Genomic DNA, 27,674 nt, shown 5'->3' with positions numbered 1-27,674 from the left:
TTATAAACATATCAGGCTTGTTTATTCTTTAGAAAAATAGGAATATATAGACAACGAAACTTTCAGTTCTTATGTATGTCATCATACATACATGTAAAAACACAACTAGCTATACAAATGCCTCTGCTTAGAGAAGTTAGTCATGGAAAGCTATAATTTCCACTCAAATTACATAATATAAAAATACAAAGCTTATGTGCATTACAAGAAAATAATACCTTCAAATGCATTTAAAAATAGGATGTCCCCAACTTTTGCAGAAGTTATTATGGATACAGTATACATTTGTCCTCATCTTCTTTTATTTCTTCCTTTTAATACTTAAAATATATGATTTTACTATTTGGAATTTCTGATAAATCAGAATTTAATGTGATAGTCACAGATTTTTGTGACAAAACTACAATATTTATACATTTACATATAGCACAATGTAGTGATCAAGTATTACTGACGGTAATTAAGAAACTATTAAAGTAATAAAATCATCATTTTAACAATTTAAATGCTTTATGACAACATAATTTATATCCAACATATAAAACTCATATTTACAGGTAACTGTAGAAAGAAAAATGTATTAATTTTTTGATAATCAAAAGTAGCAATGAGATTTTCTACATTTTCAGCCTCATTGTAGAAATGTTTTCATTGTCTAAATTTAACAAATCAATGTGTTGATTAAAGAAAACACAATATACTAACAGTAAAATTATACATATGGCATATTTATATATACATATCTTTGTGTTTGTATGTATCAACCAACCAAAACTCAGGTTGGAAACTAAAGCCATTTAAAAGGCAAACTGAAGACAAAAGTAGTGTTTTGCAACTCTAGTTAAGATCCAACTAGATAATTCAACCTACGAGTTTTGTTAGTTGCTTCTTCATCTCTTTTTCACGTTTAATTTTTTTGGGTCTTTTTAGTGATGACATAAAATAGGATTCTCATTTTCTCATTCTCAGCACTTCTTCCAGAAGTTAAATGAATTTGATGAGGTATTATCATTTTTCATTTCAGTTTTCTACATTTAGCTGGTGTAAAATCACTCTTAACCATGTAGTTTTTCTTCTATCCTTTTAAGTTACTTGTTTTCACTCCCAAAATAGGGGTACACTAAAGGAACCAGACCAAAATCAGGGTGAACTATGCCCTCATATAAAATTATCATCATCTGAGACTTGAGAGTCGTCAAACACATTATAGAAAGAATCACGGATTCAAAAATGAATATTGTTTTAAAGAGGCATTTATCAGAGGTCACGGCATAATCTACAACCGAAAGTGTACTGAATACCCTAACAGGTGAAGAGGACAAACATTGGCTCTTCATGTGGTCAGAGCAGCAGAAATATCATTTACAGTAGTTTTCACTTGCTTTGCATGGTCTGGAGCAAGGGGGGCGCTGCTGCCATTTTCACATTGTGCATCTACTTTTGTGGGGGCGGCTTGTTCTTGAGGCTTCCGGTTCTCTTGAGCAGATCCCACTGGCCTCTCTACATGAACCACCTGTTTCCCAGCTTCCGATTCTTGTTCGTGCAGCAGTCGCTCCACCTCCACTTCAGGATCCATGGTCTCCTCGTCAGCTTGGACGTCCAGCTGTAGCATCAGCTCCTCCAGCTTCCTGGCCTTGCGGAGCTCATTCTGCTGTATGATCGTACACAGGTGCTCAGTCAGCTGCTCTTTAGTGTCAGTCTTGCGCTGCAGATCGAGCTTTGCCGTGATGTACTCGGCCTCAGCCCTGTCAAACCGCTTCCTGTAGGGACAGGGACAAAGATGGTCCGTTAGTTTTCCACTGAAGACGATACTCAGAGGCCGAGAAGTAATAATGAAAGTCCAAAACTGGAAACAATGTATAATGGAGATATGGATATTAGTCCTTTACGAACTCTCGTATACACGTTAGACAAACTAGGCCATTGTCGCTAAAACTTCTGCAATGTCCACATTTGGACTCTCCTAATATAACAACACTATTCTGCACTCATTTCCTCTTTCCGAGGCTGTGCTTGAAGGAAAGCAGGCTACAAGGGTTAATTCCATGGTGTGTTAATTCCAAAGAGGGGAGAGCCCTGAATGCAGTGTTTGTTGATTTCTGTAAATACTATCACGTTGGCCAATTTCAAGCGATCAATGTGACATCACTGAATGCAGAATCGGGAAAAGATGAGCAAAATCTGCTCTCATGAACCACTGCAAGTTAGTTCTCGCACACAACTGGTTAAATATGGGAGGTAAAACTGTAAGAGATGGAGAAAGTAGAAAAATCTGTATTTTTTTCAATTTATTGGGGTGACATTGGTTGATAATATTATATAAATTTCAGGTGTACATCTTTACAACACGACATCTGTGTACTCTATTTGTGTGCTCACCACCTGAAGTCTAGTCTCCTTCCATAGTCCCTTTTACCCTCATCCGCCTTTCGCCTTTCCCTCTGGCAAACTCCACTTTGCTGTCTGTATCTATAAGATAGTTTTTTTAATTTTCTTTGTTTGTTTGTTGCTTTTTGTTTTATATCCCACATATAAAACATACGTGAGTGAAATTAAACAGTTTATGTCCTTTCTGTCTGACTTATTTCACTTAGCATAATACTCTCAAGATCCATCCATGTTGTCACAAATGACAAAACTTCATCTTTTTTTATGGCTGATAAGTATTCCATTGTATATACGTACATCTTCTCTATCCAATCATCCATTGAAGGACACTTAGGTTGTTTCCATGTCTTGGCTATTGTGAATAATGCAGCAATGATCATAGAGGTACATACAGCTTTACGAATAAGTATTTTCAAATTTTCGGGGTAGATACCCAGGAAAGGGATTGCTGGGGCATATGGTAGCTCTATTCTTTTCTTAATTTTTTGAGAAACTCCATACTGTTTTGCACAGTGGCTGCACCAGTTGACATTCCCGACAGTGTATGAGGGTTCCTTTTTCTCCATAACCTCTCCAACACTTGTGATTTCTTGTCTTGTTGATAATAACCATTCTAACAGGTGTGAGGTGGTATCTCATGGTGGTGTTGATTTGCATTTCCCTGATGATTAGTGAGGTTGAGCATCTTTTCATATGTCTGTCGGCCATCTGTATGTCTTCCTCAGAAAAGTATCTATTCAGATCCTCTGCCCAATTTTTAATCAGATTGTTTTTGTTGTTGAGAAATCTGTATCTCTTGATTAATGGATTAGAAAAGGAGAAAAATTCAAGTGGAGGATATGGACAGTGGTTAGGAGATGAAGACAAACAGGACAGAGCACACCCAGCAAACGACACTGGGAGCAGGAAAGAAGTAAAAATCAAGCAGAACTGAAACCTTCAGGGTCAGGAAGGGTTTCTCAACCTTGTCACTACTGGCGACTTGTACCGTACAATTCCTTGTTGTGGGGCACTCTCCTGTACATTGTAGGATGTGTAGCATCACTGGATTTCTCCCACTAGTTGCCAGTAGCACCCTCTACTAGTGAAAACCAACAATGTCTCCAGGACATTACCAAATGTCTCCAAAGGGGCAAAAACATCCCATTTGAGAATTCCTGGGTGAAATTGTTCCCTCTCCGCTCTGCAACAATAGACTCCTGTTCGACTTTCATCAGGACATTTTGTATATTTATAGATACATAAACTCCATCGAGAGGCAATGCAGTCTTATTTGAAGTAGGTAATTCTACTGGGAAAGTCACTCTGTGATCTCCCTTTTTTCCCTTTTGCATTAGATTGACACAAGAAGGAAAATTATCATATATTGGTTTACTGTCTTTTGCCTTTTCTATAGAATTGTTGCTTTTCTTTTTGCCACGAAAAGAGTTTGATCTCCACTTACCAACTAATTATTCCATTTAATTACCACTAACAGTTGTGAAGGCCATGCTGCTTTTACCTGTTGTGACTGCCTATACAACTCAGAGTAAGAAGTAATCTCTAGTACTAGATTTATAGCATGGAAATATACTGAAAAAACAAAAGGCTTTGACTTTAGAGGACCCAGGGTTCAAAACCCACCTTTGCCATGTATTATATGTATACATATTTTGGTCAAGGGTTTTCTTGGATGGAAAGAACAGATATCCAGTCACACTAGCTTAGGTAAAAGGTGGGTTTTATTGTAGAATACAAGAGGCAATCTCACAGGCATGTCATCAGAATCGAAGGCTATCTATCCTCGTCAATGCTCAGAAACCACAGATTCTCTCATTTTGGCTTTCCTAACTTACTCACAGCTCAATATGGACACCAGCTGTGGCTCTACATGAAATTCACTCTACCCAATCTCTTAGTGTTCCAATTCCAAAATTCTAGAGGCGGACCTGGGTTGGTGTGGCTTGACTCCTATCAGTTTTCACAGAGCTCCCAGGGCCAGGCCATGCTAAGAACCCGTTTAGCCTGTGAACTAAATGTTCTGAAGTCGGCAGCCTATGTTTGTTCTAAACAGGGATGCCTTGGGGTCAGCATCCTAAGTTCCTGTGGAAGGAAGGGGTTGGGGAACAGACATGCAGGGACCGAAACTCAGTGTCGTGACCCCAGGTAGTTTCTTCAATTGAGTCTTGGTTTAGCTGTAAAATGGTGACAGGACAGTACTTCATAGGAGTAAACAGAATAACTAGGACAAGGGTCTAGTCCTAATAGGTCCAGTGTCTGATAGGCACTCAGGGGAAGAGAACGTCCCCTCCAGAGCACCAGCATCAAAAAGCATCGTTAGGACACTACTAAACATGTACCTAAAATTAAAACTATGCAAAATTTAAGGACCTGGCGTTTATACTTAAAAAAACTCTTACTTACATAATGTTCATTTAACCTATTTCATTTCATTTCCTGTCATCTAGTAAAATATCAGAATGAAAAAACTAGCTGTTTCCCAATTACTCCCTATGTTAGAAGAGTTGATCTAAAGGAGCTCTTTTGGGGATCTGGATCCCTCACTGCCACACTTTGCAACATATCCTGTTTATGAACGTTCTCGCATCCATCTTGAGCGGTCTGACAACATTCTCTACGGGTGCCTCCCCCCCACTCACACCTCCCTTCTCTGCAAGTGTCCCCTCAGCCAGTCAAAGTCAGTCAGTGAAGATTTACTGATTGGGCTCATGAATGATGCATTGAAATTAAAATGTGCCGATGGGATTTATAGATGATGAATTACAGAATTGTACACCTGAAATCTATGTAACTTTACTAACAATTGTCACCCCAATAAACTTTAATTAAAAAAAGAGGAAAAAAAAAAGAAATTACAATGTGTAAATAGGTCCCTAGGTTTCCATTGATCTTTTACCCTGGATAAATCACTGAAGATTCTGCATTTTGTTTATTTATTTAAAGTCCTTCTGGCCAGAAACATGCATATATATTCTAGTAGAGAGTGATTTATGGTTAAAATATTGGTTAGTTTCACAAACTGCACTACGAGCCTGGGGGTCGTCAGGTGGCTGCACCAAATCAGAGTGTGGTGACATCAGACTTCGGGACAGAATAATAAGAGCATTATACATAACACAGGAAGACAAACTGAACTGAAATGCAGTTATAGAATTGTTTTGTTATTTTAAAGGGACATTGATGAATGTGATTTAAAGGATTCTAGAAACTGTCTCTTGGTTTTGGTATCCCTGAAATTTTTTTCAAAGCTCAGTCATTAACCTTTGGCATTCCATTAGGATCCACGGACCCACTTTTAGTTTTTCAGTTCTTTTTCTGAGCAATTGTAACTATTTATTTGTAAGGGTCAACGTATCATGACATTTTTTTAATCCTTTCTTAGAAGTCTTCCAGAGTACAAAGAGAAAATTCACTTACATTTTACAAAACAGAATAATACTAATCATAATTTGAAATTACTATATGGGTCCACGGGATCTTTTTATAAATCTAAGCTATATTATGGAATCGCTGAAACATTATTTTTCCTATATATTGAAACACTTTGTCACTTCATCACCCTAGGAATTATTTCCCCATTATTCATCAATTATTCCCATTTATGCTAAAAAAATTAAAATAAAAAGAAGAAAGAGAATCATGGAATGACCTAAAAGGATGATGCTATAATGAAATAAATCATCGTCCTTTAGTTTTCTTGCTGCGTTGTCTAAATTATTACTTCACCTTTCAAGAAGTATAAAAGACGGGAAATACCATATTTGTAATCTACTCTCAGCTTTCATTGAACGCAGTTAAGAATTAATACTTTTCGTTTTCTGCCCATAACGGCAAAGTAGAGGAAACTGACAGACGAAGACGTTTTGCAGTTATTAAACAAATCAAAAGCTAAATGTTGTAGTAGGCTGAAAAATAACTCCCCAAAGATATTCACTTCCTAATCCCCAGAACCTGTGAATGTTACCTTATATGGCAAAAGATGTGATTAAGTTAAAGATTTTGACAGAAGTTTATTCTAGGTTTTCCAGTTGGGTCCTAAATGCAATCACATGTACCCTTTTAAGAAAGAGGCAGAGGAAGTTTTGAGAGAGACGAGCAGGAAGCACTGTGATTATAGAGGCGCAGAGGTGAGTGTGCAGCCAAAAGCCGAGACCCCTAAAGCCACCAGAAGCCAGAAGAGGCAAAGAATAGATCCTTCTCTAGAGTTTCTGTAGGAACAGTGACCCTGCCGACACCCTGATTTCAGACTCTGGCTTCCAGAAACGTAAGAGACTGAATTTCTGTTGTTTTCAGCCACCCAGTTTGTGGTGACTTGCTATGGCCACCCTAGGAAACCAACACAAATGCTGACACAGACAGTCTGGAGTCTAGGTAGTGAAACTCATCATATACCGTGTTTCCCTAAAAATAAGACCAGATCTTATATTAATTTTTGCTCCAAAAGACGCATTAGGGCTTATGTTCAGGGGATGTCATCCTGAAAAATCATGCTAGGGCTTATTTTCTGGTTAGGTCTTATTTTGGGGGAAACACTGTATAAGTGAAATCTCAGACAGACTACGAAGTCTTCAGAAAAACATCCTAGATAAATTTCCTCAAACTCAAGAATCAACGAGTGAAAACTATTTCTGAGGATAAAAAGAAAATCTGTTATTTTCATAGCATTAATTTCAATAGGAAGGACTTAATCACACAATATTTTACAAGTATCTGGACCGTTCTGTGTTGGCTGAAAGGATGGAACTGCCTTCTTTCAGCGTGTATTAGGTTTTAGAGTCAAATACTACTTGATACAAAGAGGTCTGCTATGCTTACATTCTCATAAGAACTTTTAATAAAGTGGTTTTCCACAATCCCTTTTATTCTTAGTTTTGTAAACTTTTTCATAAAATGACTGAACGTATTTATGTACACAGGTACGTGTGTACGTGCATGTGGGGGGGGGGAGTGTCTATTAAACATAGATGGCAAATGGTGATCGTCGTTTCTTCTGGCATATTGAGGGTTAAAGAAACCTCCTACATGCAGCCACTCTCAGCTTCACAAGCTGGTCTGCACAGCACACAGCAGAGTCGTCACTGTAGCCATGAATGGTGGCAGCCGAGGCAGCAGCCACTCAAGTTGGCACCCTCAAAACACTCGTCTCCTCGGAGGGGTCTGCCCTGACACTGCTCTACAGAAGCCAATTGTAAGGCAAACTCGGGCCTTTGCCGTCTCCAAGCACCTTTTGTGGACATGGCACTGTACCAGGCACTATAGAATTAGGATATTATTTTCATTATAAAAAAAAAAAGAAAACATCAAGGACATCTCCCAAGGATACCGACTGCCCTGGGAATTATTTTCCAGTAGAAATCTAAGACCATAATATTATATCACCAATCTATAATTTGTCAATAACCACAGATGTAAATTTAGAAAATGTTGTCTTAAACTTACGTTTAATTAAGACACAAAGCCTGGTTCTAGTCATAGTTGTCTATGTGATTTTAAAAAATCGCCTCACGTATACGATATGGATAGTCACATACAATTATGTCAATATCAGTGCCATGAGAAATTATCATTTTTAGCTTGTTAAGAGATATAAAAAAATTACCATCTGAAATTTTTTTACTCTATAAGAATTTGCTAAAATTTCACTAAAAACTTATTAAAATATGTATTTATATATAATGGGATGTTTTCTCCTTTAACCAGTAATCCCGCCCTCTCTGTGGTTCTCTGAAGGCTAAAACTACGACATCTTTTCTATAATGTTCACTGTACAAAGGCATCCTTCTCCAGCCTCCTCTACGACAAAATTAAAATATCATCAGATGATTTTTCTGTTGAGGTATCCAGAATAATCTTAATTATTCACATAAAGGGCTACAAAGACATAAAAATGCTCCTCTGGCAATCTTCAGTTACAGAGAATAAAATGTGCTAAATATCTAGACTTAGTTTAATCTTAATAAAATCTCGGTCACCTCTTTAATGACCTTATTAGTAGAAACCTGAACCTACAGTTATCAGCTACTGATGGCATTAATTTAGGCGGTTAATTAATAAAGGCAACCCATTAAGTCTAATAGCATCTGGTCAAACAACAATTACAAAACTCACAAGGACACCACCACAAACCTCTTTCTTAAACAATAAACAGTGAACTAAAAACCACAATCAAGCATTTCCGCTTTATTAAATTGTTATATAAACGTTCTGATGCTGTGGTTTACCCTGGACTAATGAGGCATTCTGATTGATTTCTAGTGTTACAGAGGAAGATGCAAAACTGAGTCATTAACACAGCATACCCTCGTGAAAAAAGACAAACCAGGATGATTAAAGCAATGCTGAAAGGACTGAAAACCCTGAAATTGGACTTAATGTTTTGCCTTTTTATCTGTTTGCAAAGTTCATGTAATTCTTTACATGTGTTAGTTCATTTTAAAAATACTCCATGATGATTTTTTCTCTTAAAAAATGCCAATGGTTCAACCCTAGGAAACACGTGATAGTAACCATTTTATACAGAATATAATCAAAACGAAAACAAACAAACAAAAAAAAAACCACATCACGCTTTTAGGACCCAGTGGTATTTTCCTTAAAATATTCAAAAGCTTAAAAAAAAAAACCCTAGATCTTCTTTCTTTGCTGAAAACTGAAACGAGAACTAAGGACAATCTCAATCAAAATTTCGCAATAGAAAGAGCATAGGCTTGGTGTTAGAACAATAGTTTTAGGGCAAGTCATTCAGATATTTAGAGTCCCAAACATGAAAGACTAAGTTGTAAATAAATAACGCAAGAACTACTGCTCTACCAGGCCTGTGAACGAGGTTAATGCGTAGGAGGGCAAAGGAAAGGAAGGCGTCAAGAAGAGGCGACACTTGATTTAGTATAAAATAGTGCCTAATGGGGTTCTCAGGAGCCTTAAATGATGACATCCACGAAAGCTCCTGTCCCGGCGAGCAATAATCATTCATTGAATTGGACTCACCGAGCATGTGAATAGTCTAGACTGGCCTGATCGATCCGGTTCCTGAGAATCCCAATGTCAGCAGACACCATATCATCCAATGCCTGCAGCTCCTTCTGGATCCGCTTGAGTTTCATGGTCTCCGCCTGGGTTCTTTTAGATCTAGAAAATCAGGAGCATGAGTGGGAAAATAAAACCATTTTAAAATCATAGGTCCATATACAATATAAGTGAGAAAAGCAAGCTACTGTACATATGGTTATAATGTGTAGTTTTTAAAAACTAGAAAAAGAAAAACTGAAACACATCAAATGCTGGTAACATTTTGGTATTATCTCTAAGACTGCATTTGTGCTTCTTTCTTTATTACTCCAAATTTTCTATTGGTATACAAGATTTTCAAATACAAGGGAAAAAGATTTAAAAATATATCAATAAATAGTCCACTCATTGGTCCATATTCATTCCATAAGGACAAGAGTAAGCAATAAAAGAATGTATCTGTCTTCTCTTTACATTGGAACATCGAACACAACCTTGCAAATCTCTAGCATTAAATTCTTCTTGCTAAGCCCATTTTCATTTGTCTGATACCTAATGGACACCAAAAACAGATGCCTGCATTAAACACCATTTCATTACATGTCTAAAAACATCTATTTGGTTTTAACTTTCTCAAGATTCATTTCCCCAAGTTTTATTGCTTTGATTCCTGTTCTTTAGGCAAAACTACAGATCCTCAAAATTTTTCTTTCTGAGGCTCAAAACCAAGTCCTCACGACTCCCAAGTACATTATACACTTAAGAAACAGAATAAACAAAGACAAAAGCCAACCTTCAATCGTGACTTCACTCATTTCAAAATTTCACACACATTCTCACAGAATAAAACTCCCGCATAAAACCACTATTTTTCAACTTACATTTTCCCAATTTCTACTCTATGCATTTACCCTTGCTTGCTGCCTATGGAAGTTAACAGTATGATTCTTTTACTTCAAGTACTATACTTCAGTGTCTACTTATTAATAATCTAATCAAATTATATTCCCTTACGCTTCTGTCTGTATCAGTGGTTTCTTAAATCAAAAGCATGCAGAGCAAGACAAGTACTAAATCTTTTTCTAAAATCTTTTTGTAAAATCCCTAGTAAACATCCACCCCAACGTCTTCCAAACTGAAGACAACTAAAGTACTTTTCAATGATCACTTTTCAATGATCATGTTTTTTCTTCTGGAAACTAAGTTCAGTAAGTTGCATATTTCCTATGCTTCATGAAAGACCAAGGTATACCAGTAGTAGGAAAACAAAATCATTTTCACAGGCACACTATATCTCTTTGGCAGATAAAATTCTGTGTTACTCTTATACCTACCTGCCTTTCTCTCCATCTCTATTCCTTCCCCTCCCTGACACACACCAGCATCAATCAATAATAGTTTGACCAGACTTTTCCAGATACTTAAAAGAAAATGCCACTGAATACTTGCTCGTATTTAGTGCTGGCTGTTCTCAATCATTGTTTTATTGACTAAACTTGGTTACCTGAAGCCACAGCACATTAGAAACTACAAATAAAAGGGCAGAAAAAACAGGTGGGGGATGGGAAAAGTGGCTCAAATATGAATATTGCTGTTTGAGAGCAGGGTAGTGCAGTAAAGGAAAAGGGATCGCTGAGAAACTGCCACTGGGAAGGGAGAAAAACTGAAGTGCACACAGTATGCGACAGTCCTCATCATGGTGGCCTGAGTCATCGATAAAAGGTTAGGTTATATCCTGTATTTTCTATCAGGGAGTGCAAGGGAAACTATTTAAGAAAACTGTCCAATTAAGATGTGGGAGTACAAGTCACTTATGTGGGCTCATCTTACTCCTCTACTTCAGATGCTAAAGGCCTCCTTATGTCAAAATTAGAACTTGTATTTGCTGCTAATTTACTTATACTGATAGCTATTTACTGCTCCCTCATGAATGTATATAGATGGTTAAAATTGAAAACACTGACGCTGACCCTTACGTTTTAATCGCACCTGTATTCATAAATTTGTTATGATCTATGTTTAAAAAGTCCTCCTTGATAAATTAACACTGGACTTTCGGTATCATTTATAAAGCATAATTTGCTTAGTTAGCCTTAAACAATAATGGTGGTAGAGAAAATGTCAGTTTATTGGAACAGACATGGGAAAATAAATGTAAAACACGACAGAGCCGACTGTGGGTTACAAACCTCTCCTGGTTCAGGTGTCTCACCTTTCTGCAATAGCTTTAGCCAAAAGAGCTTTCTTACGTTTATTTTTCTCTTCCATTAGCCGTTGTTCTTGTTGGAGCACTTCCCAACGAGATTTTTCTTGCCTAGGGAAAAAAAAAGGATAAAAATGAGTTTCTGAAACCCCACCCACACATTACCAGTCTCAGTCCCCTACATATAAAATTTAATCAGCCAGATTATGTATATATTCTTTCAAACGTCCTCTTAAAAAGAACCCATCTGCAGCTCATTATTTTGTTCTAATAGGAACAAAGACTATGATTTGAAGTAAAGAAGGCTTACATAAATTGGCCCTTTGAAATCCATTATATGTATATAATCTAGGAACCCACAAACTGGAAGCCAGAATAGTGGCATTTTTTAGGAGTACAAAGAAACTTGTGTAAGTTAATTATTATATGCCAATGGAGAGTAAAATAAATAGGTCTGTAGCTAATGTCATGTTATATATTTCAGAGGTTTTGTTTTTTAATCATTTTAATGATTTAATCATTAAATCACTTTACATTCTACATTCTTGGGCACATGGAACGTATTTATAATAGCTGTTTAAATATTCTTTGCCTGATAATTCCCATCATTTGTGGGTCTGTTTCTTTTGATAATTTTCTTCCTGGTTATGTATCACAATTTCCTGCTTCTTTCTATGCCTAGAATTTTTTTTGCAGATTGAATGTACGTTTACTTTTAAAATTCTTTTAATTTTTTTTTCAATTACGATTGACATGCAATATTATGTTTCAGGTGTAAAACACAGTGATTTGTCATTTATATAACTTACAGTCATCATCTGGGTAAGTCTAGTACCCATCTGACATCATAGGTATTATAATACTATTATCTACGTATATTCTCTAACTTACAGTCATCATCTGGGTAAGTCTAGTACCCATCTGACATCATAGGTATTATAATACTATTATCTACGTATATTCTCTAGGCTGTGACTATGTTTATAACTGCCAATTTGTACTTCTTAATCCCTTCACCTTTTTCACCCTCCTCCCATGTGGTAACCAGCAATTTGTTCTCTGTATATATGAGTTTGTTTCTGTTTTGTTTGTTCATTTATTTTGTTTAGATTCCACATATAAGTGAAATCATATGGTATTTGTCTTTCTCTGTCTGACTTATTTCACTTAGCATAATAGCTTCTGTGTCTATCCATGTTGTTGCAAAAGGCAAGATTTCATTTTATGGCTAAGTAATAGTCCATTGTATATGTATGTACCACATCTTTTTAATCCATTTGACTATCAATGGACACTTATCTTGCTTCCATATCTTGGCTATTATTGTAAATAATGCTACAACAAACACAGGGTACATATATCTTTTTGAATTAGTGTTTTGGATTTCTTCAGGTAAATACCCAGAAGCGGAATTGCTGAGTCATACAGTAGTTCTATTTTTAATTTTTCGAGGAACCTCCATACTGTTTTCCATAGCGGTGGCACCAATTTACAATCCCAATAGTGCACAAGGGTTCCCTTTTCTCCACATTCTCGCCAATATGTGTTGTTTGTTGATTTATTGATGGTAACAATTCTGACAGGTGTGAGGTAATAGTTCATTGTGGTTTTAATTTGCATTTCTCTGATTAGTGATGTTGAGTATCTTTTCATATGTGTGTTGCCCCATCTTTATGTCCTCTTTGGAGAAATGCCTATTCAGGTTCTCTGCCCATTTTTTAACTTGTTTGTTTGTTTTTTGGGTGGTAAGTTGTACGAGTTCCTTGTATTTTTTGGATATTAACCCCTTATTGGATGTATCATTGATAAATACCTTCTCCCATTCAGGTTACCTTTTCATTTTGTTATGTTTTCCTTAGCTGTCAAAACCTTTTTAGTTTAATGTGGTCCTATTTATTTTTATGAGACTTATCCAAAAAAACATTACAAAGAATGATGCCACAGAATTCACGCCCTATGTTTTCTTCTGGGAGTTTTATGGTTTCAGGTCTTATGTTTAAGTTTTTAATCCATTTTGAGTTTATTCTTGTTCATGGTGTAAGAAAGTGATCCAGTTTCATTCTTTTGCATGTATCTGTTTTCCCAATACCATTTATTGAAGAGATTTTTTTCTGTTGCATGTTCTTTCCTCCTTTGTCATCATTAATTGACCATGTAGGCGTGGGTTTATATCTGAGCTCTCTATTCTGTTCCATTGATCTACGTGCCTGTTTTTATGCCAATACCATGCTGTTTGATTGCTATGGCCTTTTATAATTTGATATCAGGTAGTGTGATACCTCAACTCTGTTCTTCTTTCTCAAGATTGCTTTGGCTATTCAGGGTCTTTTGTGGTTTCATATAAATTTTCGGATGTGCTAGTTCTATGAAAAATATCTTTGGTATTCTGATAGGGATTGCATTGAATCTGTAGATTGCTTTGGGTAGTATGCACATTTAAACAATGTTAATTCTTCCTATCCATGAGCACAGTACATCCTGCCATTTATTTGTATCTTCTTCAGTTTCTTTCTTCAATGTCTTAATGTTTCTGAGTATAGGTCCTATACCTCCTTGGTTAAATTTATTGCTACTTATTTTATCCTTTTTGATGCGGTTGCAAATGTGATTGTTTTCTTAATTTCTTTTTCTGATAGTTTGTTATTGGTGTATGAAAATGCAACCAATTTCAGAATATTAATTTTGTATCCTGCTACTTTACTGAATTATTTCTAATAGTGAGAGAGAGAGAGAGAGAGAGAGAGAGAGAGAGAGAGAGATCTTTAAGGTTGTCTCTATATAGCGTCCTGTCATCTCCAAATGACAGTTTTACTTCTTCCTTTCCAATTTGGATGCCTTTTCTTTTTCTTGTCTGATTATTGTGGCTTCCAATACTATGTTGAATAAAACTGGCAAAAGTGGACAGCCTTATCTTGTTCCTGATCTTTACGAAAATGCTTTCAGCTTTTCATCATTTGAGCATGGTTGTGGGATTGTCATATATGGTTTTAACTATGTTGCGGCATGCTCTTTCTATCCACACTTTGCTGACAGTTTTTATTATAAATGGATTTTGGATTGTGGCAAATGCTCTTTCGGCATCTACTGATATTATCAATGAATTGTATCTTTCATTTTATTTATGTGGTGTATCACATTAATTGCTTTGCAGATACGGAACCAACCTTGCATCCTAGGAATAAATCCCACTTGATCATGGTGCATAATTTTTTAAATTGCTGAATTATGTTTGCTAATAATTTTTTTAGGATTTTTGCACCTATGTTACCAGGGATAACATATAATTTCCTATATGACCTAAAATTTCCTCTTTTGTAGTGTCTTTGATTTTGATATCAGGGTAATGCTGGCCTTGTAAAATGAGTTTGAGAGCCTTTCCTCCTCTTCAACTTTTTGGAAGAGTTTGAGATAGGTATTAAATCTTTGAATGTTGGTAAAATTCACCTGTGAAGCCATCTGATCCAGGGCTTTTATTTGTTTGAAGTTTTTTGATTACTGATTCAATTTTGTTAGCAGTTATCAATCTGTTCAGGTTTTTTTCCTTTCTGATTTGGCCTTGGAAGATTATATTTCTAGGAATTTATCCATTTTTTCCAGAATGTGCAATTTGTTGGCATGTAACTATTCATAGTATTTCCTTATGAAGCTTTGTACTTCTATGGTGTTGGTTGTTACTTCTCTTTCATTTCTGATTTTATTTATTTGGGCCTTCTCTTTTTTAATTGATGAGTCTGGATAAAGGCCTATCAATTTTATCTTTTCAAAGAACCAGCTCTTGGTTTCATTGATCTTTTCTACTGTGTTTTGGACTCTATTCCATTTTTTTTTTCCTCTGATCTTTCTTATTTCTCTCTCTACTCACTTTGGGCTTTTTTTTTTTTTTTTTGGTAGTTCCTTTAGGTGTAGAATTAGATTGTTTGCAATTTTTCTTGTTTCTTGAAGTAGACTTGTATTGCTATAAATTTCCCTCTTAGAACTGATTTCACTGTGTCCCATAGGTTTTGGGTCACTGTGTTTTCATTTGTCTCAAGGTTTCTCGATTTCCCCCTTGATCTGTTAACCCAGTCATTGTTTAGTAGCATGTCGTTTAGCCTCCATGTGTTTGTATCTTTTTGTTTTCTTTGTAGTTGATTTCTAGTTTCTCACCATTGTGATCAGGATGCTTGGTGTGATTTCAATCTTAAATTATTGAGACTTGTTTTGTAACCTAACATGTGGTCTATCCTGGAAAATGTTCCATATGCATTTGAAAAGAATGTATATTCTACTGCTTTGGGATGAAATGTCCTAAAAATATCAATGAAGTCCATTTGGTCTAATGTGTCATTTAAGGCTATTGTTTCCGTGATTTTTCTGTCTGGATGATCTGTCCATTGCTGTCAACGGGGTGTTAAAGTCCACTATTATTACTAGATTACTGTTGGTATCTCCCTTTATGTCCATCAATGTTTGCTTTATATATTTAGATGCTCCTACATTGGGTGTATAGATGTTTATGAGAGTTATATCCTCTTGTTGGATTGATCCCTTTACCATTATTAAATGTTCTTATCTCTTGTTATAGCCCTAGTCTTAGTATCTATTTCATCTGATACAGTGGTACTTTGGTTTTCTAATGTAATCCATTCCAGAAGACCATTCGAGTTCTGAAACGTTAAAAAACCAAGGAATGGTTTCCCCATAGAAAGTAATGCAAAACGGATTAATCTGTTTCAGACCTTTAAAATCAACCCCTAAAACTGCAAATTTTGCATGAATTTTATGGATCTAATGATACCCTAGATCCATATAATTTACGGGGTTCGTAAACTGAAATGTTTGTCAATGGAGACGTTCAAAAACTGAGGTACTACTGTATAAGTATTGCTACCCTAGCTTTTGTTTCCATTTGCATTAAGTATCTTTTTCTATCCCTTTACTTTCAGTCTATGTGTGTCTTTCTATCTGAAGTGGGTCTTTTGTAGGGAGCATATGTATGGGTTTTGTTCTTTTATCGATTCAGCCACTGTATGTCTTTTGAGTGGAATATTCAGTCCATTTACATTTAAAATAATCATCGATAGGTATGTAGTTATTGCCATTTTTATTGTCTTCTGATTGTTTTTGTATTTCTTTGTTCCTTTCTTATTCTTTCTCTCTCTTCTCTTGCATGTTGGTAACTTTCTATAGTCCTTTCTCTTTACTTCTTGTATATCTCTTGTAGATTTTTGGTGTGTGGTTACCATCTGCTTCATATATACAGCTATGTTTATAGCAGTCTGTTTAAGTTGATGGTCATTTCAGTTCAAACACATTCTAAAATCACTACCATTTTTACTACCCTCTTCACATTTATGTTTTTGTCATTCTGTTTTACTTTTTGTGTATCCCTTGATTTATTGTTGTAATTACATGATTTTCCTACCTTTGCCTTTTAATCTTTGCACATGCTTTACAGTTGGTTCATCCACTGATTTTACTAAGTGATTACACTTGTCAGTGAGAATTTTGTTCATTCCTATATTTCTTATTCATATTTTTCACCTTTTCTACTTATAGGTCTCGTAATACTGATTTAGTGGTGCTAAACTCCTTTAACGTTTTCTTGTCTGGGGAATTCTTCAATTCTAAATGATAGCCTTGCTGGGTAATCTTGGTTGTAGGTCTTTACTGTTCATCACTTTGAATATTTCATGCCAATCCCTTCTGGCTTGCAAAGTTTCTGTTGAGAAATCAGCTGATAGTATTACGGGCACTGCCTTGTACATAACTAACTGCTTTTCTCTTGCTACTTTTAAGATTCTGTGTTTAACCTTTGGCATTTTAATTATGACGTGTCTTGGTGTGGGACTGTTTGGGTTAATCTTGCTTGGGACTCCCTGTACTTTCTAAACTTGTATGTCTATTTCCTTTGCCAGGTTAGGAAAGTTTTCAGTCATTATTTCTTCAAATAGGTTCTCAAGCCCTTGCTGTCACTCTTCTACTTCTGGTAACCCTATGATGCAAAACTTGGTATACTTCATGTTATCCCAAGAACCCTTAATTTTTTTTTCTTTTTTGCTGTTGTACTTTGGTGTTTTCTGCTACCTTGTTCTCGATTGCTCATTCGATCTGCTGCTTCGTCTAATCTGCTGTTGATTCCCTTTAATGTAGTCTTCATTTCAGTTATTGTATTCTTCATTTCTGAATACTTCTTTTTATTTTATGGTTTCTACTTCTTTGTTGAGGTTCTCACTGAGTTCATCTATATTTTCCCTAAGTTCATTGTACATCCTTATAAACCAGTGTTTTGAACTCTGTATCTGATAGATTGTCTCCATTTCTAAGTTCTTTTTCTGGAGTTTTTCCTAACCTTTCATTTGCGATATGTTTTTTTATTGTTGTTATTTTTTTTTTCTCTCATTGTGGCTGCCTCCCTGTGTTTGTATTAGGTAGACCTGCTACATTTCCCAGTCTTGGCAAAGTGGTCTTATGTAGTAGGTGTCCTTTGTGGCCCAGTGGTGCAGTGTTCCTGTTTACCTGAGCCAGGTGCTCCAGAGGTATCCTTTGTAAGGAGGGCAGAGTGTGCCCTCCTACTGTAGCTGAGCCTTGATTACCATTGACACTTCAGTGGATGGGACTGACCCTTAAGCTGTGAGGGCTGGCTGTTCTACACTGCAGATGCTGTTATGCGGGGACTGGTCCCCTAGGGCAGGAGTCTCTTTAGTAGGGCTCTGGTGCCAGTTGAGTCCACCATACAGGTGTGTCATTTGTGGAGTTGGTTGGGTGGTGCTCCAATGTGGTCTGAAGCTGGTCACCAGGTATGTTGGTTGTGGAGCGTCTTTGTAGGTTTCTGGTGCAGGCCAAGATCAGCTTCCATTTGTGCTTGGGTTGGGGCCATTTAGTGGGAGCTACAAAGTGATCTGCAGTTGGCTGTTGCTTGTGCTGGGCTTGGAGGAGCTTGGGCAAGGCCAAGGTCTGAACCGAGGCCAGCTGCCAGTAGTGCCAGGCTTGGGACCCTTTCTTTGGTGGGCACCATGCTTTGAGCTGAGGACAGCTACCACTTGTGCTGGGCTTGTGGCTGCTTAAATCTACATTCTAAGTCAACACTGGCTACAGCACATCCCAGGCTTGGGGCTACTTGATAGGACTTACAAGTTGAGATGGGTCACCACCTGAGCCAGGCTTGGTGCCACTTAGCAAGTGGTACAGGGCACACCGAGGCCACTGAGGTAAGTTGCTGCTTGTTTGGGGTTTGTGGACCTTTGAGAGATTTTAGGAAAAGTCTGCAGTACAAATTGAAGCAGGCCGATTGTGTGAAAAAGCTCCTGGAAGCGGCTTGGCCAGGTGTGAGTTGGGTGGAGTAGGGACTCAGTGGTTCACCAGGGAGGGGTGAAGGATGTTAGGTTACTGGAGAGTTCACATTTGGTGCCCACTTGCACCTGCTGGCTGGGTGGAGGTAGGGCGCAACAAAGGAGCAATGGCGCCTGCCAGTGCCTCTGTTCCAGGAGAGAGCTGCTCCGACCCGTGCCCCTCCAGCCCTCTCCCTGAAGCTAATCAATTCAGTTCCTCCCCATTTGTCCCTGGTGCTTTTTGAGCTGCTACCCCTGCCAGCTTAGGGCAAGTGAGTCTGTCAGTGAGTCCACGTGTAGACTCCTCAAGAGGAACATCTGGGGCTCCAGCAGCCCTCTGTCTCACTCAGATGCAGTCCCTGCTGGTTTTCACAGCCAGAAGTTATGGGGATGCCTCTTCCTGGCACTGGTGACCTGGGCTGGGGAGCTGGGTGTGGGGCGGCAGTCCTTGCTCCTCAGAGGGATCCTCTGAAGCTGAGATATCCCTCCCCGTTCTTAATCACCATGGTGATAAAAACCATGGGTGTGGAACCTGTCCATTCCTTGATTCCAGCCATCCTACCAGTCTCAACGCAGTTTCTTCTTTATATCCTTCGTTACAGGACTTCTGTTCAGCTATTCTTCAGGTCGTTCTCAATGATGGCTGTTCTATAATTTAGTTGCAATTTTGATGTAGTCATGGTAGGAAACAAGCACAGTGTTTACCTACTGTGTCATCTTGACCTTGGAAGTGACTCCAGAGTTTTCTGTAATGAAAGCTTCCACCATGTAACACCCGTAGGACAATAACCAATGTTTAGTTCATTTTCTTCCTATTTGCTCATTTCTTTCCAGCTCTTAAACATTTTTAAACAGAGTGAAACATTAAGACTTGAATGCTGGGTTAAAGAAAAACTTCAAAGATCTGAAAACATGAATTATCTTCCAATCTATCCAATTCTGAAAGAAGTACATTAAAATTTCTCATCTATTCACAAACTTGATGTCAACCCAAATTAAACAAGGCAATGACAAAGATATTTATTCCTATTATTATTGCTTATAGACATTATATCAAAAAGACTTATTCTCAGACATAGTAACCACTTCCAGAATTATTCCTTTCTCCCCATTCCTACGGCCTCCAGCTTAGTGCTGGCTCTGGTCCTTTCTCATTTTTACTATTGTGGCATCTTCTCACCTGATACCTTAGTTCCAGCTCATCTATTACCACATCCCAAATGGTAACACTAACATCTGAATTTTCTCTAACCAATGTATTCTGATCAGAGCATCTCTCCTTCAGAAGTCTTCTGCAGTAGTGGCATATTACTGCATCAGGGAACTCACTAGGTAGGAATCCTCTGCTTCCAAGTCCTTCTTCACTTTCTTATTTCTTTACTATTCTCTGGCCTATCCTTTGCTCCTCCAGAGAAGTGAGATGTCATCTCTGAGCGTTCTCTGGGCTACAGCTTTCCAGTCCCATTTTTACAGCCTCAGAATTTCTCCTTTTCAACAACAGTTCCTGAGATTACATTTCTTCTACGAAAAATTTCCCCAGTACCTAAAGACAGAATAATTTTCCTTATGACATTCAATTTAAATTGGCCTGCTTGATTCAAAGCCACCCCTCACTTCTCTGAGGCCATTGTCAGTAAACTACACTTTATGACATTTAAATGTACTTGTCCAATGTTGGTCTCATAATTCATGTGACTTTCTATCTCCTGTCAAAACGATTTGTTGATTATAAACCCCTGGTGGGTAGGAAACACTTTAAACTCAAAGTACAGAATCTAGATCAGCAGAGATGAGAAAAATATCTGGTTAGAAAAACCTAAGATACTTTGAAAAACAAATACTCAGAAAATAGAAAATAGAAACAAATACCATCCTTTCTTCCCTATGACAAATACAGTAGGAAACAAATAAGAGTAGACATTAAAACATAAACCACATAGTAAAAAAATACTGATGATATGAATTTATAAGTCATAGAGTGGCAATTTCCGTAAGAATGTGGCTAAATTCTGAAGGTGGTTTCAAATACAAACAAAGAATAAAAAGAAATCTAAATATGCAACTGAATTAATTAGTCCCTTCAATTTCCCACATTCTTTCCTTTGACCATCCTTACATGTTTCTTCACAAGTACCCATTTCTGAGCCAATGGAGACGCAGTCCAGAAGCTGAAGAACAGATTTAATTTGGGGAGCAGTACTATACATATAAGAAATGCTTCTGGTGGTGTAAAGACCATGGACTTTGGATTCAGAGAGACTTTTATATGAACCCCATCTCTGTTACTTATTAGCTACATATTTGCTTTGGGGATATAGTAGCTTTTCTGAATCCAAGATAGCTCACCTGTGAAGTGAAAATAATGGACATGCATTTTAAGGCTGTTGTGAAGACTAAATGACATAAACATACAAAATGCCTAACACTGACTGGCTTATAATAATTTAGGTGGTAGTTATTTTTCAACAATTTATGTATCACATTTCTGAGAATATAAAACAGAGAAAATCCCAAAACTATATTTCTTCAAAGCCCAATGGGAATACAAGGTAAAATGGAAAAAAGTCTCATGGATATATAGACTTACTAACAATTCCACTTTCTTTTTCTCCAATTTGCAATCTGGCTTTGGAGGTAGGACCTCAGCATTTTTGTGACCATCATGGGAATTTTCAAGTGCCAGTTCCCTTGGTTGACTTTCAATATCCTCTGGTTTTCCATCACCAATTGGAGAGGTAGACGTAAGAGAACTAGGAGTAGGGGGAGACAAATTTGGCTTCTGAGAATTAAATCTCTGTTTTGGTGCAGAAAGCAGCTGCTCTGGAAGTAATGAGGTTGATCCATCTTGAAGCCCAAGTTTTTGGCTTTGCTCTTGAAGGGCTTTTTCTCGCTGAAGTTGTTGTCGACTTTTTTTCACAGGGAGACGCCACTGTGGGTCAAATGGATCTATGTAAAAAAGAAAATGAAGGAAAATTCTTTCGTGTGCACAGGAAATAATTATAATTTCTCTAAGAAAATAAAGGAGTAACATTAAACTTTGATAATAATCCTACAGGGTTCCCCCACCCTTCTCTATCTTAAAAGCCTAGGAAAAAACAGCCATCTTCCTATAGTTTCAATAGTTCTTCAATCAGACTGTTAATATTCAACAAAAACTGTCCTCACTTTCAATTTATCTTCAAGGAAGTCCATTTGTCTGTGAGTTAGCTCTTAGGATATAAAGCAAGGTTTCTTTTTCAACTTGATTTGATAATTTAAAAAAAAAATCAATTAATCTGACAAAGCTAGGTAGACACATGAATTCTCTGCTACATCTTAAATTTGATTTATGGCTGTGTCTGCTTTCCTGAAACAAAATGGTTGTTGAGTTTTCAAATGGGCTTCACCTTTTTAAATCTGAACAAATCTTAGGGCAATCTGATACACAGGTAGATGCTATACACAAAGTATAACTGAATGAGGTCTCTTATTTCTAGGAATGTTGGTTTATCCTAAATTGTTTTCTTTCATCCCAGAACAGTCCAAGGTTGTGTTCCCCAAAGTCTAGTTAGCCTTTAATCAATGTATGAAAGCTAACTTTAACAGCAGCCTGAGCAAAGCAATAGAGGAAGATAAAACAACTCCGAGCAATTTTTTTAAAAAGCATCATAAGCTAAATAATAACACTTGTACTAAATAAACTAAATAATAATACTAAATAATGACACACTTTTTATATTGTCCATGCCGGTGTTTACCTTGTAGGACAGACACCTGGAGAATTTAACTCGCATTCATACTATATTTAATAAGATCTATAAATGACAGTCTTTACAAAATGCGTGGCAAATGGAATTATGATAAGTCCTTGTAAATAAACTCAAATAGGGCTTTTAAATCTACATATTGACCTTTGAAGCAACAAACGCTTATTATTTAAATTTCCCAAAGAAGAGTTAAAAGCTCTGGAGTCACAGTTCTAGAGTTGCTTTTGTCCAGCTCAGCAACCTTAGGTACGTTAATTAATTATTCCATACCTCAGTTTCCTCACCTGTCAGACTGGTTGAAAATTACCTGCTCTACTTAACTCATAGATTTAGTGTAAAGATTAAATGAGAGATGTAAAGAAAATATTTTAAAAAGATTGATGTACTATCAAAAGTAGAATGTTATTATTGTTGACTTTAGCCAGAAACACAAAGTAGCCTCCTGTATCTTGCAACAGTAACTTATTCTTGGCCACTTATCTTTATTCATACCATCAGCAAATGTCATTGAGCCTGCTTACTTCCCGATTACTCATTAGCTGACTTATTAATAGGGCCTTTCAAATTCTCTACTGTAGCTTCCATTTTATCTTACTTTCACAGAACCTATCTATGAGATTTATAATGCTATTTTTTAAACTCCCAAACAATAAACAAATCAAGCCACTTAAAAATAAAACATATGACCAAAAAAACTCCTGAAACTAATAAGCCGTCATAGCAAGATTGCAAAATGCAACACTAATATACAAAAGTCAATTCTTTTCCTATGTTCCAGCAATGAACAAGTGGAATCTGAAATGAAGAACAATACCGTTTACATTAGCAATCAAAAATAAAAAAAAAGACACTTAGGTGTAAACCTTACAAAATACGTGCAAGATTTACATGAGGAAAACTACAAAACTCTGATGAATGACATCAAGGGACTAAATAAATGGCGAGGTATTTCATGTTCACAGATAAATGGAGCGATATTCCATGTTCAACATTGTTAAGATGTCAGTCATCACAACTTGATCTACAGATTCACTGCAATCCTGATCAAAATCCCAGCAAGTCATTTTGTGGATATTGACAGAATGATTCTCAAGTGTATACGGAGAGGCAAAAGATCCAGAATAGCCAACACAATTTCGAAGAAGAACAAAGTTGGAGGACTGCCAGTACTTGACTTTGAGACTTACTATACAAAGCTACAGTAATCAAGACAGTAGGTATTAGCGAAAAATTAGACAAATAGATTAGTGGAACAGAACAGCACGCAGAAAGAGGACCACAAAAATACAGTCAACTCATCTTTGACAAAGGAGCAAAGGCAATAAAATGGAGCAAAGTCTTTTCAACAAATAGTCCTGGAACAATTGGACATCACATGCAAAAAAAGACACAGATCTTACGCCCTTCACAAACATTAAATCAAAATGAAGCATAGACCTAAATGCAAAACCCAAACAATAAAGCTCTTAGAAGAGAACACAGGAGAAAACCTAGATGGCCTTGGGTATGCAATGACTTTTTAGATATAACACCAAAGGCGCTCTCCATGAAGGAGATAATTGGTAAGCTAGATTTCGTGAAAACCTAAAAGTTCTGCTCTGCAAAAGGCAATGCCAAGGGCATGAGAAGGCAGCTCACAGACTGGGAGAAAATGATTTGCAATAGATACGTCTGAGAAAGGGCTTGTTAATTTTTGTCAATCAAATAGGTATCAAGTAGTATCTCACTAGTGCTCTTGGTCTGCAAGTCTCTGCTTATTGATGGTGATAAACATCTCTTCATATTTCCTTTTCTAAGACATATTTATTCATGTCTTTCGTCAATTTTTCTTTTGGCTTGTTTGTGTTTTTTCATATTATCAGCAACAACTGGAAAACATAATTGAAGCATCATAGCTGCACCGCTTTTTTATTTCAATTTTTTTTCATGATAACATAAATCATACATCAAATAACACGTTATGTGTCACACACACCAAACCCGTATGGGTCATTAAAAAAAACAAAAACAGACAAACAAACAAAAACACAGTTTAACAAATAAAACATGTCTAGTAGACATGACTGCTGTTTAAGGATAGAACATGACTCCCTTTTTTTGGGAACACACAAGATAACTTATTTCCTGTCCTCCAAGTCATATGACTTGTTTTTATTAAGTGAAATGGGGAGGAGTGACACCTGTCATTTACCGGTGGAAGCGTTTTATTTCTAGCGCTCAATTCTCAATCTTCTTCTCCTCCTGCAGGGTCTATTCCTACACGACAGCACCAAAGCATGACATGCAGTAACGATTGGAGCTAGTCACCTGCCAACCCATGTCAGACATAAAGCTAGAGGGAAAATTAAATCTTTATTAAACAATTGATATTTTAGGGCTATTTGTTACTGCAGCTTAAACCTGGCTTAACCTCATTTCATAACTACCACTACCTTTGAAATTCTCTGTATTTGCCCCTCCTTGCTCATAGTCCCCTCGCTTCCCGCACCACACTGAATTTTGTGTTTTATTCTATTCCCTTGATTGTCTTCATAGATTTCCTATAATGCTAAAAGAATACACCTGCTTTGTATGGTTTTGACCTTCTACAAGTTGTATAGGACTGTATATATTCTTCTGTAATTTGCTCTTTTCATACACTCTATTTATGAAATTTATATATGTGAATGGATATGGCTATAGTTCATATATCCCCACCAGCTATATGTCAGTCGTCTACTGGGTGTTAATGAATACTTGGTTTATTTCTAGCTTTTTAATATTATAAATAAGAGTGTTAAGAACATTCTTGACCTTCACCAACGCAAATATGGGTTTCTCTAGAATATTGCTGGTTTTATTTTTGCTGGTAACCAACTCCATTTTCATAGATTAATGACATTTTTACGGTTGGAGAACAGCTGGAAGGAGCCTTAAAAATTAAAGATCCAGTTCTTCTAGTTTTACGAATGAGAAATCTGAGGCAGAAAGATTTAGAGGCAGAGCTGGGAGATCTACATGCCAATCACTGTGTTTGGTTATGAGTATACAAAGATGCTAAGATGTTTTCTCTGTCCTCCAGGTAAGCAGAGGCTAGTGAGTTGGTGACTATCATCTAACATCTGGCTCTGAAATGACAGGCCTTAAAATTAAAGTCCTTCTATCCTACCTCCATCCAAAATTGCAGATATTTAGAAATGTACTTCTATTAGGTTGGTACAAAAGTAATTATGGTTTTTGTAATTATTTTTAACCTTTTAAACCGCAATTACTTTTATAGCAGCCTAATACATCATGAATCGATTGTTTAATTTAGACTCTACATGAAGTCTTCTACCCCACTCCCTCCGGCAAACTCGCCTCTGCTAACCCATAACCTCTGTGGTACCTTCCCAAGCTCCACCCAACCCCCAGCAGAGTGGGGAATCCTGCGATCTCGGTAGCAAGTTCTTGTGCAATATCTAGTGCAACATCACATTACATTACTGTCTGTCTCCTTGCTAGAACTAGAAACTCTTTGAACGCAGGGATGATGCCTTGTTCCTCTTAGCATCCCTACTGCAAAAGCTGATACCTGGAACTTCAGGCCAGGACTGAGGCAGGCATACTTGTACTCTGTACATCCCAATAAGGGAATGGATGTTGAAAGCAGAGCAAGAGAATTTGAGAACATCACGCTAGACAGAGTCAGGTAGTCACAGACTGTAGTGTAACTTCTACGATATCCTTTTTAAAGGCCTCTGGACCAGTCAAAACTTCCTCAATCTATACAATCGACACTGGCCCTACGGTTACTAATTTACTTCCTTTTCCACTTGTCAGCTCTAGATTATCCTTATATTTACGCTGAAAATGCACAGGCCTACTTGAGCAACGTCCAATTCTCTCACAAACTCTAATAAAAGGCATGGTAGGGCTTATTTAATTTTCTCCCAAGGCAAAGTGTGCCACTTACGGTACCAAGAGTGGCGTGCACTTCCAGAATCACCATAGGGAATTTTACGAAATTTCAACCGAACACAAAGCATACTTTGTATCACCAAGAGTTTCTCACCAAGTATCAGCACACTTAATTCCTTCCTTAAAAGATAAAACAGCACAAGTCCATTTCAAGGATTACTTTATAAAGCCTCAGAGGGAAGCACAACATGTTGCCTTCTACCTAAGCACTGTGTGTGGCACGCGAGTGTATCTACACGTATATAGACACACACCTGTGTACACGTTTCACACCTAACCTCTTCAAACACCTCTTTCGTTTGCTGGCTCTCAAGAGCTGGAAAGAACTGCCCACGTCATCTGGCAACCAGAAGTGAATGCAAGGCTGCACGTGTGTCAGGAAAAGCCCCGACGTTGTGTGTCGGACCCCGCTGCTCCCCTTTCCCCAGACCTTGTCAGCTGCTATAAATGCATCACAATTCCAGCACGGTGTGTGCCTCTCCTCCTTCCTTTACGCTGACTCCATCCCTCCAGCCATTGATCTGGACAGCAATCCTCCTACAGAAGACAGCCAGGCTGCAGGCTCACTTCCTCTCTAAGTCCCACTCCTTGCACAGGGAAGAGTCAAATCTTTGAAACGGATTCATTCCCGAATTCTCTTTCCTAAAAGTAGATTCCAATCCCCTGGGCCCGCCCCTCCCGCCAAGGCTCCAGTGCATCCACCTCTGGAGCGCGCAGCCACTTACAGCTCCGACCCCTAAAGCGCGCACGCGCACGCGCACGCGCACACACCCGCTTCCCCGCCCCTCTCCCCTCTACAGCTGCAGCCCCGCCCCTCTCCCCTCTACAGCTGCAGCCCCGCCCCTCTCCCCTCTACAGCTGCAGCCCCGCCCCCTCCCCGTAACAGACCCCAGAATCAAACCTCCGCCGGCGCGTCCCGTTACCTTTCGTCTGCTTTAGTCGCCTCAGCTCCTCCTCAGAGAAGCCAGCCCAACCCCGCGCCATCCGCGCGGGCTGCCAGCACCCCTAGAACTCCCGCCCCTCAGCACCCCCGACTGCCAACACGACTACCCGGGCACATCCGGGTTCTTCCCGGCAGCG

The 27,674-nt window shown here is 37.8% G+C and overlaps 1 protein-coding gene across 1 annotated transcript; it reads right to left on the bottom strand.

Moving 5' to 3' along the window:
• On the bottom strand, positions 1-27,674 carry GORAB (golgin, RAB6 interacting). Its single transcript, XM_074322002.2, has 5 exons — positions 27,518-27,674; positions 21,501-21,855; positions 11,609-11,710; positions 9,376-9,516; positions 1-1,760 (listed from the first exon to the last, which is right to left on the bottom strand). Exons 1-5 carry the CDS (start codon positions 27,576-27,578, stop codon positions 1,334-1,336), a joined length of 1,086 nt encoding a protein of 361 aa, XP_074178103.1. The 5' UTR covers positions 27,579-27,674; the 3' UTR covers positions 1-1,333.

Source organism: Rhinolophus sinicus, chromosome 11 (assembly GCF_057876585.1).
Source record: "Rhinolophus sinicus isolate RSI-liver-muscle chromosome 11, RSI-T2T, whole genome shotgun sequence".
Taxonomy (NCBI): domain Eukaryota; kingdom Metazoa; phylum Chordata; class Mammalia; order Chiroptera; family Rhinolophidae; genus Rhinolophus; species Rhinolophus sinicus.
The sequence above is the reverse complement of the archived record's forward strand: the minus strand, read 5'-3'. Positions and strand labels throughout refer to the sequence as shown.

Excerpts from the sequence above, each read along its gene's own strand:
- GORAB (XM_074322002.2), bottom strand. The coding sequence starts at position 27,578 with ATGGCGCGGGGTTGGGCTGGCTTCTCTGAGGAGGAGCTGAGGCGACTA. Across the intron at positions 21,856-27,517 it reads GCGACTAAAGCAGACGAAAG|ATCCATTTGACCCACAGTGG; the intron begins GTAACGGGACGC and ends TTTTTTACATAG. Across the intron at positions 1,761-9,375 it reads CTAGACTATTCACATGCTCG|GAAGCGGTTTGACAGGGCTG; the intron begins GTGAGTCCAATT and ends CTGTCCCTACAG.